The following is a 21,003-nucleotide window of genomic DNA, read 5'->3' on the forward strand; positions in this document are numbered from 1 at the left end:
CTCCTGTTGCGTTTTTATTTTTCCCTCGACTAATGTGAGGATAAAGATGAGTGATTTTCTGAGTGGTCCCTTCTGAGGTTCAATACGTGAGAATGCAAGGTTGAATACAGTCCAGACGCGGAACAGGTGATCCATCAAGGCTAAGTTTTATGACTTTTTAAAGATGGATTAGTGCGAGGAATGCTTAAAAACAAACCGATGCACTGACACATGCAAAATATTGTCAAGCCGTGCATGTCGAGAGCGGATGCAAGACTAAACCTGACACCATGAATAGAGAAAAGTTTAACCTGAGGCTGCAGCTTGAGCAGACAATGATCGACAAGCTGGCACCGATGCAGACGAATTTAAAATATTTGGGGGGTAGATCTGTAATTTCTCACTGCCTCCTAAACGCGTGGGCTACAAACGCAGCTGGAATAATAAGCGTTCGATGCAATGAATAATCAAATCTCATTTCAGAATGGCGTGCTGCAAAAGCATTCAGACACACAAACAAACACACACACACACACACACGCACACACACACACACACACACACACACACACACACACATTTAGGGGACACAAAGGACCCTCTTAGACAAACAGAAAGATATAAATTCACATGGAAACACGTACAGCTTGTCCTATTATCTCACACTCACAGCAGATGACTCAATCATACCACCTATGCATTTTCACATTCCCAAGACGATTGTTCAGGTTTTGTCTTTTCCTGCAGATGTTTCTGAAGTCTTGTCTCTGCTTTGATAAACGACAGTAAAGTGAGAGAGTTTGTCTTTGCAAGAATGTTTTAGTTGTGGAGCAGCTGTGGTCGACTTGAGCAGTTTATATGCGAATATGTGGTCGATAGCAGTTTGACATTAAAAGTGACAGGGGCCGCAGAGCACATGTGGTTGCCAGATTGGAGTCACTCGATTTTGCTGCCGCCGAAGGAAAAAAAATAGCTGAGTAGGGAGCCATTTTTCAGGGTGACGAGGAAAATGGCTCCTGCGTACAAGATCTGTCTCCCCCGCCTATAAAGTCTGCTTCCATCTCCCCGAACACATTTCCACATGTACAGTACGTCTGTAAGATTTCCTTAAGATATGGAAACTCACACACATGTGGGCCGACAGACGTGCCCACACGCACACTCTCTCATGCACTAATTCACTTTCAGTCACCTACGCCTGCCAAGTTTTTTGTATGGAGACATAAACACCTCTCACTCTGACTCTCTATTTCCCCCTTTTCTCACACATACACACAGAAAGGGGTTGATCTCATAAAAGGGGGAAAAACATCCATTTACAGCCAGAGGTCAGTTCAAAGCTTGGACATCCCCCCTCCCTCTCCTCATGCAGCGCGGGTGAAAGGGGTTACAGCCCGGCCGATTTACGACTGTGGAATTGTTCATGGCTAGACGTGGAATCTGACCTCTCAAGCGAATGCCTGGTCACAGATGTGTGCACATGCAATTTAACAACTTATGTCTTCATTTTTCTCCCGTGCAACCTCATCCATTTTCTTTACACAAAATAACAAATCACGCCCTTTCAACCTGCCTACCTCCCTTCTTCCCCTCTAGCCGAAATCTGAACTTTTATGGAAAGGCGGTGGCGGGGGCGTCTCTTCCACACAGCACTTATAAATCCTAATAAATCTATCATAATAAATGTGTAATCCACGGTGTCTGGATGAGGGGAGGCGATACAGAGAGAGGGACAGCCACAGATGACTGCCTGGATTACCAGCGGCTGAAACCAGAGCTTCCAAAGCCCCTACCGAGCATTAGCGGGGAGAAATCCAATCAGTCTGGAGCTATTCTCTTTAACATGACACACACACACACAAACGCACACAAATCAGAAGAGACACATAGAGGACATTGTTTGAGAGGCAAATGTAGATCATCTATATCCATGAGCGTACAAACAGGCTGTGTAGCACATTTTCTCGCTTTTAGCCAAGCTTGCAGTCAGTTCTGCACATGTGAAAACACAAACGCACACACGCATGATATAATAGAGCTTCCAGCCTCAAGCTTCATATAACTCATCATGAGGACCAGTTGTTGAACATGCACCAGTGACGAGCCAAAGGCAAGATTTTCTATATCTTACATCTTGGAGTCAGCAGATTTAGCAACCTCAAGGGGACATCAACGTGTGTGTGCATGGATCATTATATCTTTCTATGAATCCATGAGTGAGAGTGTGCAACTTTTCTTCCGTGGGACCATCCCGACATGCTCTTGTGAACCCTTGGCCTGAACTCCAGGGCGTGCTCCGTTACAGCCCCCACACATGCCTGTCTGGCACGACTCGCAGCTCTCCCACAAGCAACACATCCATTCATCTCTATCTTCCTGACCCCGGCTTATAAATCAAGCCACTGTGCCCTTACATTGCCAGCCCGAGCCCTATTCAAGTTATTCACTTTTCCCAGGGATGGAAATTAGTGATAAAAAACAACAACACAAAAAGGCACTTAGCTTGCCACCCAAGAGCAAAGCAGTAAAGAAGACCATGTAATGATCGGCTATAAGTGGAGGAGAGCGGGGAGGGATGAACAGAAAGGGCCAGGGTCATAAAATCCATTTGCACAACAACCGGTTACAAAATGGCTAAATGACAAAACAACGGGAAGCTTTGAACGCACCCCGGGGCTAGAGGGCTCTTCTCCAGCTCTGGAGGAGAGGCTGCATTCATGGGTGTATTCTACTAGAATAATTACACACACACACACACAATCCAGCAGCATTTGTAATGAAGCCTCCACAGATCAATACAACTCATCTAATTCATTAGCTTGAGAGCTAAATATAGCATGTCGCCCCTATCTTCAGCCCAGGCGCCATGTGCCTAATTATGCAAAACTCCGCTGAATTATTGCAGAAAATCATCTCCCTCTGCACAGAATCCATCATCCTCCTCAGTAATCATCCAGCCTTAACCCAAATTATTTACAGCTTTAATAAACATGTTTCGACGTGCAGCTTGCCACCAAAAAAGTACCTCATGCGCTCAGTCTAACAAACCTGTGCTCAGCATCAAAAATAAGTCCCTACGAAGCCGCTCTAGAAACTTCTCTTCACACTCCAACAAAGACAAACAAGGAATCTGCGAACCATGAAACATCTCCTAAATTTAGTAAACTAAGCCGAGAGGATGTAATCAGGAGCTCCTGGGGTGACACTCTTTTAACCTGTCAAACAATGTCAAGTACAGACTTTGAACCTAGTTTAACTTCAGGTAGAAGAGTTGAGCAAGCTGGTTTGCAGTCCAATCGATAAGTATAATTGGAAGCCTTTTCTTTTCTGCTGTAACTCCATGACGAGCAAATAGATTCTCACAAAACATTAAAACAAACTAAAACTACACTTGGAGGAAGTATGTCCAGTTTGAATATGACGGCTACATGAAGGCTGCCAAAAAAAATCTCCCTCAATCTGCTGAATACACTAACATTCATGTCGTAATAATCGTAATGATGAATGAGTGGGGAAGTTCATGTCCTTCATTGTTGGAACAACAACTTTAACAGTCAGAGAAATGTGTTGGTACCTAACACACAGAAGTACTGGATTAGTTCTGACTATAGAACGTTGGCACAGTGATTCCACTCATGAATCTCATGAAGCCCAGCGATGGTGTGGCAATATTGGAAATGCTATCTTGACCTAGTTTTTCTTGTAACAGGCAGAGAGCACAGTCTGCACCGATGGAGAAATGAGCCTTTGATAAGGGAATTTCGATTTGCATCCTAACGGGTATTCCTTGGCTTTTGCAGCCAGCCTCAAGTGGACACTCTGGGAACTGCAGCTTTTTGGCTTCCCTTTTCTACACCGGAGATTGGTGCTTGTTTTCTTCAATACTTGGGAACTGGAAGCATCAAATATGAACATGAAAGCATGAGTTATAGGCTCAAATTCTCCCCGTAAGCAAACCCCAAGAACCTGCTCACTTAAACTATTATTGGTTATCTTACCGGCCTGGTTGGTGGTGACAGTAACAGACACAGCCTGTTCCGGCCCGGGGCTCTGCGGCGACACTCCGTTCACCGCCCACACCTCGAAGGTGTAGTTGGTGTGGGCCTGCAGCTCGTTGATGGACACCTTGGTTCCCTTTAGACTCAGCTGCTGGGGGCTGAAGTGGATGCCGTTACCGCAGGGCTGACAGCGCCGGCCATCAGGCCCGCAGCGCCTACACACCACATTATATGTCAAGTCCTGGCGTCCTCCTGTGTTCCGTGGTGGGCTCCACTCCAGGTTTACAGAGGTCTCGTTCACGTTGGAGATGAGGTGGACAGGCGCTGTCGGAGGGCCTGTGGAGGAGGAAGAAAAAGGAAAGAGTTGATGTTATTACCAGTAGTCAGTAGAGGAAAAGGAATACTGCCGACCGTCTTCTTAACGGTGGATAACGCAAAGAGAGAATCTTTCCATACATGAATTTTATAAAAGAGGTAAATGTGTAATTGACTGGGGTCTCCCTTCATTGAAAGCTAAGGCTTCTTGAATTCCCGTTTAATGTCCTGTCCATTACAGCGAGGGAGGATTCAGTTTCCCCTCAGTTAATTCAGCACGTTAACTGAAATCCAATAGGCCAGCAGATTTCTTTCCCATTCATACGTTGAATCAGCTGGAGGTGGCAGAGCGCCCGAGCCTGCTGCTAACACTGGGGGCTTTATGGCACCCACTCAATATCTTTAGACAAAGTTTGCTTTGGACCCTGTTATTAGGTTTCGGCTTTGATGTGAGGCCTACCCGCTGTAGTTTTATATGAAAAGCAGCTTCGCAGATCAGCGACACCAACTCCCCTGCTCATCAATCCCACTTTACATGTCAGCTCTATTGTAATTAATGTGTTTTTTTGCAATGCTTTCAAACATAAGCGACGGTAATTGACTTAACTCTCCCTTTCTCTCTCTCTCTCTCTCTCTCTGTCTCTCTCTCTCTCTCTCTCTGTCTCTCTCTCTCTCTCTCTGTCTGTCTCTGTTTTTCCTGTCGTACTCGCTTTCTCTCTCTGACTAATGAAGCGCACGCGAGTGGGCTGGGGGGGATCGATGCAGGGTGAAATATGAAAGCAAGTCCGTTCACAGACGAAATCATTTCACAACGGAAATTAATTATCAGTGTTATTTTTGGAGGAGCAGAGTGGCAATGAGTGATTTCACAGAGACACAGAGAACGGCAGAAGGGACCGGGTGCGGTGCGTGTGGTCGCCATAGGAGAAAAACTACTTTTGCTGTATTATAAGAGACATGGAAGTACAATTTCACACAACATGCATGCATCTTAAGACTTTCTGTGTTGGTCACTATCAGTCTGGCAGATAGTGGTGAAGGAGGAGATTGTTGTTGAGGAGATGGACGGATGGATGGATGGACGGACAGATGGATGGATGGAAGGATGGATGGCGTGAGGGAGGGATGGATGTATGTATGGATGGATGGCCGGACGGATGGATGGATGGAGGAGACGGGCAGAAATGGACATTATTGTGTCTGGAGGGATGTTTGTTTGACTGAATTTGACCTTAGGGGTCACAAACAGCTTAAGGTACAAGCTGTGAGATGAAGGGATCTCAAGTCACATACACTGAGCTTTTATTAGAATCACTTTACTCCCCCCTCACCATCCACAGCCATCGATGAAGACCTATTAATAAATTCTCATTAAAAATAATGATAAAGTGCATTATCTTCCCCCTCTTTCACCCGCCCTCCTCCTTTTTCCCTCTTTGGCTCTTTCACCTAATTTCCCATGTTACAGATGGGGCTTCTATATTAAGGTTTCTGCACCGAACCATTATTGTAATATAGTATCTTTGTCATTGTTTGAACTGAACAACCTCTTCTCCCTTTAGACACTCCTTGTGTGCTGTCTGACTCTTAACCTTCCAGCTGTAACTCAGCTGTTATCTGGAATAATGCTGTCGTAAACGGAGCAGGACAAAGGTGACATCCGTGTTTAGAATCATTATCTTAGAATCCTTTCTATCCGTGCAAGAATACAAAGATGAAAACGTCCTTCTTGTTGCAGCGATATTGCTTTCTTACAGAAAATGTTAAAAGTTGTCATTTCTGTGATTATGAAGTTGGAGCCAGGCGATAGTTAGCTTAGCTTAGCATCAAGACTAAGTACAAAGAGGATCTTTGCATGGATGTAGTGAAGACTGTCTAACATGCTGATTATGTAGTTTAATTTAGTAGAATCATTTTGATTCATTTAGAAAAGCCCAGGCCACGTTGTCTGCATGCTAAGCTAAGCTAAACGAAACTAAGCTGCTTCTAATTGTTATGTAACTGGTATCGATGTTCTTATCTTACTCTTTGCAAGAACGCAATCAAGATCTGTAAAATGCATTCCTTGGATGTGATAAGGTCCAGAGGAATATACAGAGATATGTAAGTGTGTGTGTGTGTGTGTTGTTTCTGTAACCAGCTCAGGAAGTTGATATTGTTTGTTTGTTGCTATGGTGAGCGTTACAACAGCGCTGTATAACTTTATGACTGTATAAAGTGTTAAACACATTGTGCCATATGTCATCACTCCCCCTGCATTCCAAACACACACACACACACACACACACACACACACACACACACACACACACACACACACACACACACACACACACACACACGGAAATTTGCACTCTGAAAAACTACCTTTGGCTGTACCTGTCGCTCTCCCAGAATGCACCAGTGGGAGCAAGGGAGCGTGGGAGAGCCGTCGGCTGTGACTGACACCCGGTAATTAATCCTGGGAGAGAGAATGGCGGGGGGAAACGGGAACGAAACGCTCGTACAACGTTTGCTCAACATGGCCTGAAAAAAAATTCACACTCCTCACGGGTGGAATCCAGAGGGACACTTTCAAAGTTTCAGAACAAAGTTGCAAATTTTCTTTCCTCCTCTTTTGCCCCTTTTCTGTTCATTTACAGCTGTTCATTTGCTCCGAGGCTAATTCCTTTCTTTCCTGTTACTCCTTTGGTGATATTTCCCACTTTTTTTTATCTGTCTTTCTCATTTTCACTCACCTCCCGCCCTCCTTCATCCCTCTCTCCTTCTGTCTCTTTCTATCAGTAATTGTTCGCCGAGTGTTGCGCAGGGCAGAGGTAGAGAGCAGGCTAAATTGGCCAGAACATCGACCCCGCTATTACTATCCGGCTGGGATTCATTCAATGCCCCCCTCGAGCCCTCGCAGATCTGCGTTCATTCCTCTCTCCACCCCTCCCCTCTTCCTCCACCAAACCAAACCACCGCTAAGAAAACTGGGGGAAGTCTGAGAAACACATCAAGGGCCAACAGAAACCCCAAAATGGAGAACACCCCCTCATTTCAACCTGAACGCAGTAGAGCAACCAGCTCCCATGGGTGTCTGTCCCTGGTCCTCATTACCGCCCTGTGGTGTACATGTGTGTATTTATACACCCACATATGTACTCGTGTGTGTTACCCTCGACATAGTTTGATACCAAAATCTATGCTCATTAAATGAATGAATGAGCGTTAAAGGAATGATTTCTCCTTTCATTTATGACAAAAAAAAGTTTTATCTGCCTTTAAAGGAAGAATAAACTGCTGTTAGGCCACACCTCCTCCATACTGAAGCCTCCGCTCTCCTCCAGAGACACACCTCCAACCCCTCTCCACTCGTGTTCACAAGAAGAATTTTACAATTTGAACGCACCATAATTAAGCACCATTAAGCACAAGCGGCGGATTAAATTGTCCTTTGCCCGAGCTGCAATCACCTGTGTTCTGCATCGTTGTGTTAGCATGCTAATGTTAGCGCTCTTTAGTTAGCTCGTAGCTTCACATTGCATGTAAACTGACACAGAATGACTGAGTAGGCCTATGTTCTTCTTCTTCTTCTTCTCTCTAGTCCTTGACTAAAACAGCTTTCATACACAAGGGGAGGAGCCGGCCGTCCCGTCCATGTAAACACGGCTCTGACAACAACACAGCAAGCAGGACTCGAGCTTCTCACTCATTGGCAGTCATGACTCAGAGACACATTTACACAGGATAGACTTGATTTATGATATATTTATGTGTAAAATGTCACACACTCTGCCTTTAAAGTCTGTGGAAATTAAGCTTTGAATATTTTTTACTTCTATCTTAAGAGGCTAAACAATGTTAAAGCACAAAAGCTGCAACAGTAAGATTAAATAATCCACCCAAACATTTGGCACAAATCAGGAAAAAGTGCACAACAAGAATCACAAATACGAACAGTACTGCAAACAAAGAAATCAGAAAAATATGCTTTTAAAAAGAAACATTCTCCTCGGGCAAGTTGGGTGGCAAGAAATTAAAGAGTCTCTTGTTTCTGAGCTTTAAAGAAAGGGTTTCCAAAAAAAAATGTGACACGCATTACTCACGGATCAAACGAGACGTACAGCAGGAAACAGAAACACAGTCACACAATGACAGAATTACACAACACCCATTTTTAATCATCACCCTGCATCTTTAGTCTGAAAGCTAAGAGTGGAAAAGTGTTTTCAATTACCCGTCCCTGCACACACACACACACACACACACACACACACACGCGCACACGCACAAATATGTACCCCAATTACCAGAGATGCTGCTCTTTCCCAGTCTGACCTTCAGCAGGGCAAACTGGGAAATGACTTTATAAGGTTGTTTTTTTTTCTTCATGTGCTCTGTTCGTGCCTCTGACTGGGTTTTGAGCGAAAGAGAGAGAGAGAGAAAACAAAACGTGGATGAGGAGGGCTGTGTGAGTGACAGCTGTAATTACAGAGCCCAACCATGTGGGTGAGAAGTTTAAAAAAAAAAAAGTAGTTGAGGAAGGAAAACAGCAGATGACAGACAGGGTGGGAGTTCAAAGATCAAATGTTATGCGGCTGACGAGGCTGGGGGGGGGCAAAGGTCGCTGAGAGAGTCCAGCTAATGTTCAGTTCCTCTCGGTGGAGCTGGGTGCGCAGCAGAGACGGCAGAACAGGCTCCAATAAAATAAGCCGAGTAATGAGCTTTGACAGCTGTTGCTTGCAGCAGTCGTACTCAAATGCCACAGCGACTAACGGGACAATGGGGATGGGCTCCGAGCTCATTAATTAAAAGAGGGGTCGTAACTCAATATATGAGCGATGTGGTAAAACAGTGAGGGGAGAGGGTGTGACATGTAGCAGGGAATAACATTTTAATTAAACATGTGAAGTTTATTAAAGTCGTTTCTGTTCGGTTTGTGGTCTCTCATGTCGTCCTGTTCATTGTGCTGCTGCAGGCCGAAAGATGTTTTCCATTCTCATGAGGTTCTTCTAACTGTTTAACTGAAACATGCACGACAATAAATAGGCGTAAAAAAACAGATGAATGCTCAGTTTTAAAAAAATAATGCTGCAGTGATGTTGCACAAACCAGCCTTTAAATACGTTTGCATTTAAAATCAAATAGATTTTTTTTAAATCCGCAGATTTGCAGAACTAAATAAGTGCAGAAAAGTTATGGTTTAAAAAAACAACACATAACAGGAAATGCCTGAACATCATTTTAACCCTACATTCAGCTTTATTACTAAACTCTGGATTTACTCTCTGTTGAGAGACATGCTTCTCACACATAGACTGAAACACACACACACACACACACAAACAGGATTCTGTGGACATCAGGGGGGCTGCTACACGGAGCTGCCGGGGGGTCGGTGCCTTGCTCAAGGGCACCTCAGCAGTAATCGAAGTGACCTGGCACTTCCCCAGACTCCCGTTCCCGACACAAGTCCCTACAGAGTGAACGACTGCCGCCTTAAATTTACTGCCTTGTTGGCCGGTAATCACAAATAACAACGATATTAAAGAAGGAGTCAGTTGTTAATATATAAAAGCAGGAAGATCTTGAATCTGGTCCCAAACAAACCATTTCATGTTCTCTGATGTTGCTTGAAAATCAAACTTTCTGTTACTAATTGATATGCTAATTGTTGTATCTGTATATGTTTGCACTGACTGTGTGATGCTGCTCCTCTTGTCCAGGACTCTCTTGTAAAGAGGTTTATCCTGGTACTTCAAAAGATGAAACCAAACTGTAACAATCCGGGGTCACCGTCTCGCCCATGTCTGGCATCCACTCATTTCTTCTTGCTCGTGAAAATCAGAACGTTGTTTATGATCCAGCAGAGATACCGTACAGCGGGGGAGTAATTAGAGGCCGTTGTGTTCTACAGTTAAGTGTTAGGCGGTACGACTTCGGCTGCTTGTCTCATTCAATAAAGCGTTCTGCTGAGTGACGAGTCCACAGGAACTCGACTGATCATTCGGGCCAAATGGCGAGGCCAACTATGAGCTAAGCAGCTTAGCAGATGTTTTGGTTGTTAAAATTGTTTCATGACACATGCTCACTCATACGCAGACGTCTGCCATGCTAGCACGAGCGCCGTTATTTCACTGGGAAACGAGCGTGCACGGCTATGCGTGTGTTTGGTTCTCTGTTTGTGTAAACTTCCACCACTATGAACTCCCAGCTCCGTGACTCACTGATGGGAATGAGGTTTAAAAAAAAAAGGAAAAGGTATCATTAGGCTGTTAGCAGCGTTTGTTATCACAGTGGTGGTGAATCAGGAAGGGGGGGTTTGGATGCACCCGTGGTTGACTCATACATCTCACTGGAGCAAAGCGGAGACGCGCTGGGAAATCAAAATGTTCCTTCACTTTGATGCATTCCTTATTTAGTTGTTCCTTACTTTCTCCTTGATACCTTAACCTCTCTCTCTTTCCTACCTCACCTCATGGACATCCAGCTTTCCTCCTGCCCTTATTTTCCAACATCTTTGTTCACCTTCCTGCACCTCCGCTCTCCTCGTATCTCTATTTGTCTTTCCCTATTGTTCTCGCCCTCCTCTGCGGTGGAAGACTGAATGCAGCGTTTTATACCCTCATTAGTTCTCTGTCACCATGACTGATCACTGAGTACCACCTGGAATCAAAAGACACCTATTTATCCAGCAGCCGCCTCCTTTATGTGTGTGCAGAAAGTGTGTCTCTGTGTGTGTGTGAGGAGGCACTTCATGTTGGCATTTGAATGAGAAAGAGAGGCAGAGAATACAGGACCATGTGTAGACCTGCAACTGTTTAAAAATCACAACTTATTACAGACGTTTCTGTGTTTGTTCAGTATGCATTACATGTGGGTGTACTTACGTGTGCAGGGCATGGAGGCAGGGTCTGTTTCCGAGCGAAAGTATCCCTTGTCGCAGACGCAGGAGGTGGATCCCTCCCTGACGGAGTAGCTGTGGAGCGGACACTTGGAACAGGAGCCATCGGTGGCCAGAGCGCGGTAGGAACCAATCTTGCAAGCTGAAAGATAACACAAAAAGGGGGAGGTTTTGTCAGATAAGTCAACATGCAACACATTAGACAGGCACGGGTTTGACCTGAAACACAAGAATATGATGCAAAGCTCTTGAAAGGCCTGATGTAGACAAAAGACTGAACATGAAGCTGCTCATATATTTTAGTTCCAACTAGACAAACTCGAGGATTCCAAATAATAGTCCACAAATTAATGGACACAGACTCAGTTGCTACGCCCACTTCTAATAGACCGAGTTTGGTCAGAACAAAAGTCTGCAGATATGAATTATTGTTCAATGATGTCGATATAAGTGGCCTTGTAATGTTGGTCATTAAGGGGATGTTGCCATGGCATTGCACTTACATGTTTTCCAAAGGAGGGAAATTGGAAAACTGAGATTGTTCCCATTTTCCCCCAATTAGCCAGAAGAAAACAATACGTTGCCCGGAGGCTTCCACCTCTCTCCCCATTCCTCCCTCCCCTTTGTCTTCATTTTCCATCTTCAACGTTTTCTCCCTTTTGTCCTTTCTCACGAACCTGCCTCCTGTTATCAAACACAACAGAACTCGAGAAAAGGCTGCTATTTTCCCCGACAAAAAAAAAGAGGAAGATCAAATAACTACCTCGTGTCTTTCTCACAAATTTGGGCTACGCTCCACTGGCAAGATTTGGAGCTGCAATGAAACCGGAGCCGTTGGCATTTCGGACCATTTAACAAACAAATGCCACCGCACTTGGCACACCAGGAGCGCCATCACTCTCACGAGGTTGTTTTCACAGTGTGGGGCCTGACTCACACATACACACACACACACACACCTCAGTCTGAAAAAGGTAACCTAAGTGACACTTTTTCTACTTAAAGCGACAGTGCTCACCTTTCTTTTGAGTGACAGTTTGATTGGAGGGCTCGTGTTTCAAGGAGTTTCTCCCTCATCTATCCGTTTCTATAATGGCCGGGGAAGACTTGCAGGGTTATATTTCAGGCCCTGAGCGCTGAACCAGAAGAGGAGGACAAAAGAACAATTCTCTAAGAGGTGCTGTGCAGATAGTCGCGACACCGATTGGGCCAAATAACCTGTCAATCATTGAGGCTGCTGTGTGCTTAGATGTGGGCGCTGCGAATGGTTTTGAGGCCGGAGGGTCGATGGTTTGGGTTTTTGTAGAGTGGGCGATGTGTGTGAATGTATGTGATGTAAAAAGACCCACAGAGACAGACGGGTAAACTCATACCCACTATAAATCACATAATTACACACTTCAAGTCTGAATGGTAAAATTCCCCTTCCCTTGAGCACACAATCGCACATTGAGTCTTCAAAGCAGGTACACAACCTCAGTCTGGAAGTGCATTTGATTCCAATGCCAAATTCATAAATACATCAGGGGTTGCAAGCTTTGACTTTATAAAACATACGTTGTCTCAGTGATGTCACCCATTAGTTTCTCAAGAGGCTTTTTGAAGCCCACGATGGCGGTTGCCAAATTGGAAATGCAAAGAGGGATTTTGAGGTTGGTCTTAAGTCTCTTGGTGAACGGCTACAATGCACCCACCTGTCAGTCAACTCAGCCACATCCCTAATTATGCAAATTTATTAAGAATTCTTAGCCTCAATGTCAGAAATTAGGTATTCGGATACCGACCCTTCAGGTGACTCCTTGGCTTTTGGAGCCAGACTGTAGTGGAAACTCGAGCAACTGGTGCTTTTTGCACTTACGGATAGGATTCATTTTTCAACACCGGATGTTTCTGCTTGTATGCTACATACAAAATAACTCCCACATGCCCATCCACAGGGGAAAACACATTCCTCCAATCATTCTTAAAATACCGGGAAATCCCTCTGGTAATAAAGTCAGGCTTTTTGCCCTGCAGCCGCTCTTCTCCAGCAGCTGGAATAGGACATGGTGGCGTTAGCCGAGCCCAGTCTAGCTGCTACCTGCTGAGCCATTCTTTGACCGTTCCCACTCAGTCAATCAGGGCTAAATCCCTGCCGCTCCACTCGCTAACGCTAAGCTAAGGGTCCCTTTGATTGTAGCCTGCAGGGGTGCGTGAAGCTTGCGTTCCTTTTCTTCCAGAAGCGGGGAGATTAGTCGGGAGGCGCTTTGTGTTATCTCTCTATCTTTCAAGAAATCTTTCAATGCCTGGCCTCATCACAAGAGACAAAAGGACGCTGGGATTTGTGGGTATTGTTTAAAAGGGTTGTGACCGCTTCAGGTGACAAAACACAAAGTTGCTCTCAGGGTTTGTACGTGTGCGCTGATCAGGAAAAGTGTCCAGAGTTGAGAGAGGGGTCAAGCTGCTGTTTGAGACCATGCCCCTCGCTAAAAGCTGCAGGGAGAGTTAATTGAGTCCCATGCTTCACAGCCTTTGGGCTTGAGCCTCTTTAAAGTGACACAGTCTAAGACCAGGCTACCTCAAACTGTGCACGGTTGACGAGTTTCTCACTCATCAATTATTAAGCTGTCCCAGGCTGACCCAGAGTCCCCACAGACTTTCCTAGAATTCCTTGCACAGCTCCAAATTCCCTGTTTGCAGCAGACATAATCTGGCATCTTCATCTGGGGGTTTCATACTCTGTGTTTCAGAATTGTGTTTGAAAATGTGAAGTCAACATATGAAGGCTTGTTTATAGCAGCGATTGCCCTGCAGAAAGGAACAGTCAGGGGAGAAGAAAGGTCGATATCCAAGTAAAGCTGGGGAATTTGCTTCCTATTAGGAGCGAGAGTGTGTGTTTGAGGGAAGAGACCGCAGTAGTGGGTGGTCCAGGAGACCGTGGCTTCAGAGAGGAATCTCCCTTAAGACTTGTTGGATTTATCACTGCCCGGGCCAGCTCTGGCAAACCCACACACGGGCGTAAATACAGACACACATGAGCACACATGTCTTTAGTTTTATGGGATCTGAGCGGAGAAGCTCATCATATCCTCTCATAGAGTTAAACCGACTTTTCCACACTGACTTTTTTTACACTGCCTCGTCTTTCGCCCCGTCGCTCTCTAACTCTCCTGTATTATTTCTTCCTCGCTCTCATTCGCCCTCTATCTCTCTCTCCCACTCTCCGAGGCTTTCTCTCTGCAGGCCTCCTTTCAGACAGAGAGGGGTTTGTCAGGTGCCAAATCCCTGAGCTGAGAGATCAAAGGCAAACAAAGAGACTGGTGACTTACTGTTCTATTCTGGAAAGGCAAAAAATGGAATCCCTCATAGACAGGGACATCGCATTCTTCCCCCTTTTCTCCCCCAGCAGCTCTTTCACTCATTCAATCCTCCTCATTCTGGCCTTAGTCCTCTTTCCCTTTGTCAGTCCTCCCCCCCGCCCTATCCCCGTCCCTGTTGTCTCTCAGCTGAAGCTAGTTTGTAGGAAAGTGGGCAAAAAGGGTGGAGGGAGAGGGTTGTGGGAGTTAATGAGTAGTTTTGTCCGTGTGGTGGGGATTCTGCTGGCTGAATTGGTTGCACCACGTGAGGGGAGGGGAAAAACGGGGACTTCTGTTGAGGAGGAAACCGTCGACGCTGCCATTTGCAAAAAAATGAAAGCGCACAAAAGCTAATGATACAATGATAGCTACCCACACACGAGCCAACTAAAACCCAGGCTAAGTTTTCCTCTGAGCAGCAACAGCCTACACACCAGGCTTTGAACGGCCACGGATGCTCCCGTATACGCTGTTAAATAAAACCACATCAACCCACACACCCACCCACTGCTACCCACCTTGAGTGACCTGCATGAAAAGCCTGATAGGCAAGCTATTCTGCAGCCTCTACAACAAAGTATTCAATACACTGGGGAGTGAATGCATGAGAGCTAACTTGTGCTACAATGGCCAGCCAAAATCCCCAGGAATATAACACCCAGCACACGGCACACAATAACAAGGCCTGCCCAGGCAGAACAATAGCCTCTCTTAAGGGAAAATTAAGTTCAAACTACAACATTTTCCCTCCTTTCAAGGCTGTGCTTTATCTTCTTTGGGTGATGAAAACTCAGCTGCTCTTTTTTTAGTCATAACAGACAGTGAGCGCTCTCTTCAGAGGAGCAGGCAGAGGTGTCCTCACAAAGCCGCTCTCTCACAAACGGAGCGATCAGTTTCAGGACCTGGGGGCAAGGAGAGTCTCTCCTTCTCCTGCACCTTCAGGAGCCAGAGATCTCTATTCAGCTCGGCTTTTCTGACATATCCGTCTGCTTTTGTGAATCTTTATCTTTGTCCTTTTTTCCTATTTTCTCCCTGTGGAAAGCATTTCCTCGTTCAGGTGAGGATTGCTATTCACGGAGTGCTTTGCTTAGCACCTGGCTGCAGTCCAAAGTTGAATTCAAACATCAAACATTAAACCTCTATAAGGATATATACGGTCTGCTCCTTCTCAGACGCGCACAGAGATAATAAAGCACCATCCACATCAACACACCTGAGCCACACTGGCATATTAGCACAAATAACTAGCTGCTGACCGTTAGCATCTGTCACTGTAACAGCAGGAGAGTGGAGCAGGTTAACTCATTAATTCCGTCACTGGGGGTTATTAATTACCTCCGGCCTCGGACGGCGACACACAGCCACACGGCCAGCGAAACCCATCAGCATGATGGATGAGGGACACACGGCCACCGAAACTGATCACCATGATTGATGACATTACACTCATCACACATCTTGACCTTGACCCGAGGAGGGGAAAGGTCCCATACTAGAGCTACCTTCTCTTAAATGCAGAAGCAAAGAAAAGTCGGGTAGTGACATCTGGGTTGACGCCCTTACTGGTGCTAATGAAGGCTAAGAACAAAAGCCAGCAGGGCTAACGATGTTAATAACACACCAGCAAACCTAGCTGACAATCACGGCTGCTTTGCTAACGGCGGCCAGTGCCAGGGGGTGCAAGAGTTGCCAGCAGTTTGTCTGTCAAACACCAGATGATTTATAACTGTATTTTCAGCAGCACTAATCCATCATGAAAGAGCCACCCAAGGCCCTGCCCTAATTAAAATGTCTGCACCTCACATAAAGGAGCAGCAGCCGATGGAGCAGATGAGCAAACATATAAATAAAATCAAATTAAAGGCCTACCAGAGATGTGGCAATTTGTATAATATCTGACATGTTTAGAGCTGGCTTCTTGCCATGCACGTTGCAACAATTATTCATTGGATTTGTCTTAACAAAATAGTCTAACAGACCCTTTTTCCTGCTCCACTTAAGAGCCACTTTAGTAAAGAGTGAGCTCTGGTACCACCTACATTGTCACTGTTTGGATTACATAACTGAAAAATTGAAATATTGTCTTGAAGGCTTCCTGCAGACCGAGGTCTTACTGCGTTCGTACTGACACGTAGGCCTCAACTTCCTCCCTAATTCCAACAGCTTGGCCTAAAGAAGGAATATTAGTACAATGGTCATATCGCAGCAATCTGAAGTATTCCACCCAGTCACTTCAGAATGGACAAAACCACTCCTAAAAGACAAGGCTGGGGTTCTGAGTGTGCGTGTAACGAAAAGAATGACCAAAAAGAGAGGTATGCCAACAAACAGAGCCATCTTTGTTTGACTTGGTTATACTCTGATTTCACTTTGGCACCCATGCCAGGTCAGAAAGGGTGGCACCGCCCAAACCTGGGCAAAGCCCCAAACCCACTATGGACCTTTTGTGACCTAAGATTTGCACAGCAGGTGGATAATGGAGTATAATTTAAGGCAAACAGGACGGAGATACATAAACAAACAGAGGCTTACAAACATCTGCACACTCTCAGGTATGCACACAAAGCCCTTCAAAGGCCCTCTGGACTACACAGATCCACCACCATGCAAAACACACACAGCAGAATATGGGTGAGCACAGAAGGGACGATGGGAGGTAAACAAACTCAGTCAAGGTATTGTCTTGGTCCAATTTCCCCAAGGTCTCTGGGGGCGATGGCCTCATGTGGGTTGTGTGTGTGTGTGTGTGTGTGTGTGTGTGTGTGTGTGTGTGTGTGTGTGTGTGTGTGTGTATATGTGTGTGTGCAGTTGGAGGGGCAGTGTATCCAGCACGCTTTCCTGACATTGTTTACAATGAAAAGAGCAGCATTTCAATTCAATTATCAAAAATAAAGAGGCACAGAGTCGGGAGGTAAGGGAGTATGCTAATGTTGTTGTGCAATGGAACGCTCACAGCGGCACACATCGCCAAACAATCGGGAGAGCTCAACTGTTCTGCTTCGAGCGAGTTAAAGGAGAATGGGGCAGGAAGAGGGAGGATGTATGAAAGAACACACAAACACACACTAAGAATAGGTGAAGAGGAAGAGGAAGCGATAGGGAAGCGGTCTCAATGGGGCCTCATATCCAAGTCTGTAAACAAGTGTAAACCACGTGAAGCGCTTTAGCACAAATACATAACAAATCACAAAAATCCCCCACAATGCAACACTTCAAATACAATAGCTTTGTCATGTTAACATGTTTCTTAATAAATATATGCAAAGCATAACTTGTGCACACTCTATAATGCTGGTGCTAGCTTGGAGCTAGCTTACAGCCTCACCAATCTACTAGAAAATTCTCAGAGAAATTAGTAATGCCGGGTACGAGCAGTGTGCAGGATTTTTTCTTTAAATTGTTTTGTTGACTAAAATTGCTAAATCAAAGAATCGTTGTTTGATGAGTCAAAAAGCATCAAAGGAAAAGAGAGACATTTCCACCACGTGTTTCTAACTGCCAGCTCGTCTCGTCACATTTCTGCCTTCAGCATTATCTATTTGTTTTCATGAGACGCATCATTAAGAGTCTGTGACTACGTTAAATGTCTACTCTGATCATTTGTCAAATTAATTGCTAATTATTTTTCCTGTAAAATGACTAATTGACGGGTTCATTAATCCATGAGATCAAATCAAAGATGATCAGATGAACCAATCAAACACTTTTCATACAGGGTTTACACATCACAGCGTGCGTTTTCTTTCTCTCTTTGAGTTACAATGACTGAAACCCTGCTGTGATTGTGATCTGTTTCAGGTAATGATCTTCATTCTAATTCATTTATATTTCATATTTTCTTAGATCGGGACAGATACGATACACAGAGACAAACTGAGGCAGCCGTCCAAACGCAGGTATCAGAGTGTTTATAGCAGATGCTATAGAAGAAGAGCTTGAGTGTGAAAACAGGAAAAAGAAAGAGTAAAGTGGTTAGCACTCACACTAGGCAATCTGTACCGTGTCTAAGCACGCTTCACCCCTAAAGTCCAGTTCATTTGACGAGTGTGATGTGCTCCGATCTAACGCGTAAGGTACACTTCCTCTGCACCGGCACGCTTGGGATAGGTGTGTTTCGGCATGGTACAGTTCATGCACAAGCACGGGCATGAAATGTTGACAGCCTTCCATTATCAAAAAATCCTGGAGTTCTATGGCTGTATCTGACTCATATGACCTCATAGATAGCTTTGTAAGCTGGACAAACTAATGCTTGCTCTTCTACCTCTCTCTAAAAAGTTGTGAATAAAAACAGAATACCCACACCCATTGAACACGCAGCGCACAAACATGTGTCAACACTTCTAGGTGTGCAGAAACACGCACACAAAAACCTTTAATTGCCAAGTTGTCTGTGGTCTCGGGGGCGCGTTTAACAACAGTCAACCCCGTCGGTTTCTCAGAAGTGGCAGGATAGTTTACGAGGAGGGGTTGGACAGGTCGACTTGTGGGTGAAAAGGAAGGTATTTTTAGGTTGTTTGTTTAGGTAATCTACTTGTAGCTCCCAGACGACAGCCTGTCTGGGGCCTCAAAGCACCTTCTATTGTGCACGTGTGTGTGCGTGAGGGTGTGTGTCCCTGAGAACACTGCGTGAGCAAAGCGAGTATGTGTGTGTGTGTGAATGAATAAGTGCAGTGAGATTTGTGTGTTTGTGTGTGCGCTCAGTCAGGGTACATAAAAACTTTCCTGGGTCAGTAGCTCCTCAACAGCTCATGTCAGCCTGAAGACGCTCTGCTGGTCTCCACTGTGGCTGTCACTGCTATGACCTTTGACCCCCCCTGGTGTCACTCAGGCCTCACTCTCTCTGGGCCACTTTCCTCTCTCTCTCTCTCTCTCTCTCTCTCTCTCTCTCTCTCCCTCTCTCTCTCTCTCTCGCTGTCGTGGAAGTGATACCCTCTCAGAGTTGAAACTGTGTCAGCTCCTGTTTTTGCATGGTGTGGCTTCACATGATGTGTTTGTGCATTCCTAAGCTTGCAGCATGTACGCATGTGTGTCCACAAATTTGGGTGTATGTGCTGCCCTTCCTAACCCCAGGCTAGTTGAACCTGGCCTTGCAGGGGGGGGCAACCGGGGAGGGAAACAGGAGCCTGGGGTTAATGGCTGCTGCTTAGGCCGGGTTACTTTGCTAATGTGTAACATTTTAGCCTTCAGCTTTGATGTGAGGACAGACACACCGGCACTGCAGAAACAAAAGAGTAAAGATTTGGATGCACAGCTGGCTTTGAAGTGTGTGGACACTGCTAAAAGAGGATCAAGTTTCTGGGTTATGCTTTTATTTTTCGCCTTTTTTTCACTCCAAAGTATGTGTACTGCTCTCTTCCTGCCTTCTCTGTTATCACCTCTTATCTTTATGGTTCCTTTCATCACGGAGTCCGATGCTTCAAACTTGGCAGGTTGGTCTGTGATTCAAGCGGCACTGAGTGCCCTGTAGAGCTGCCAAAACAGTTTTCATAGCTTCCTTTAATCTCCTGCTAAATGCTGCCATTATTGTATCTTTAAAAAAAGGGCATTTTAACTTTAACTCACAACCCCTGTTAGAAAACTACAGAGATAAGCAAAGACAGAGGCGACCTGGATAAACAAAGGCCTTATAAATGAGATGTTATTGAACCTATTTCAGATGCAAGCGAGCAGAAGGGGGAAATGGTATTTATATCTTGGAACCAGCGTGCAATCTGTTCAGTCTTGGTGCACGTGATGAAACTGCTTCATGATGTTCTTCTCCACTCTTTTTTTCTGTTTTTACTGTGAATGTGTCCAATCACACATACCATTTATATTAGGAGAAAACTGTCATTATAGCGTCATACTCCGTTGCACGTTGGAGTGTCCATTTTACGTCATGACTCGGCTCCTGAAATGTGACCCCCTCCACCCCTGATTTGTTGATATGGTGAATATGTGGAACTACATGAAGCATTCATATAAAAATGACGGACATCCGTGTGGAACTGCTTCGTCTGCCACTTTGGGTTGTTCTTTTTACATCGTGTCCTGCACCCTAAGACCCCGCCGCCACCCCGTGAGGTACATATGTGAAAAACAACTTATGGAGATTTCAGGGGCTGCTTGAAAGTAAGTGCATGTGTGAAAAGAGCTGTGAAGGGACATTTCCATATCATGTCTACATCAACTGCTTCAAAGGTCATGTCAGTTGACTGTCCATAATTCAGAAGGATTACAGGATTTGCGATCTACATCCAAAAGCAGTTGAAGTGAAAACAGTTAGTTGTCAGGTGAAACTACACCACCACACTCACAGTAGTGATACTGACAGTAACGTCATCCTGAGCGGCCAGAGGTCGTGACACAAACACACACGGCTTGTTCAAAGAGCGATCACCGTCTGTACCCATAAACCCCCACTTCACCTTTCACCTCTCCAGCCGTTTATCAGGGCCACGAGATACGAGTCAATTCATCTTTCTGTCTCCTTTACCCCTCTCACGCA

At 45.2% G+C, this 21,003-nt stretch overlaps 2 protein-coding genes across 5 annotated transcripts in view; one reads left to right on the plus strand and one right to left on the minus strand.

Moving 5' to 3' along the window:
- The window catches only part of sgpp2 (sphingosine-1-phosphate phosphatase 2), a 494,627-nt gene that overhangs the window by 342,515 nt on the left and 131,109 nt on the right, over window positions 1-21,003 (plus strand). The gene's annotated exons all lie outside the window — the stretch shown is intronic.
- Window positions 1-21,003, minus strand: part of epha4l (eph receptor A4, like) — a 53,167-nt gene that overhangs the window by 18,670 nt on the left and 13,494 nt on the right. For all 4 annotated transcript variants that reach the window (XM_061045603.1, XM_061045602.1, XM_061045601.1 and 1 more), the window contains exons 4-5: window positions 11,165-11,320; window positions 3,978-4,313 (exon numbers count right to left, since the gene is read on the minus strand). In XM_061045603.1, the coding sequence (XP_060901586.1) occupies window positions 3,978-4,313; window positions 11,165-11,320 (492 nt within the window). The remainder of the gene's footprint in view (window positions 1-3,977; window positions 4,314-11,164; window positions 11,321-21,003) is intronic.

Source organism: Labrus mixtus, chromosome 9 (genome assembly GCF_963584025.1).
Source record: "Labrus mixtus chromosome 9, fLabMix1.1, whole genome shotgun sequence".
NCBI lineage: Eukaryota > Metazoa > Chordata > Actinopteri > Labriformes > Labridae > Labrus > Labrus mixtus.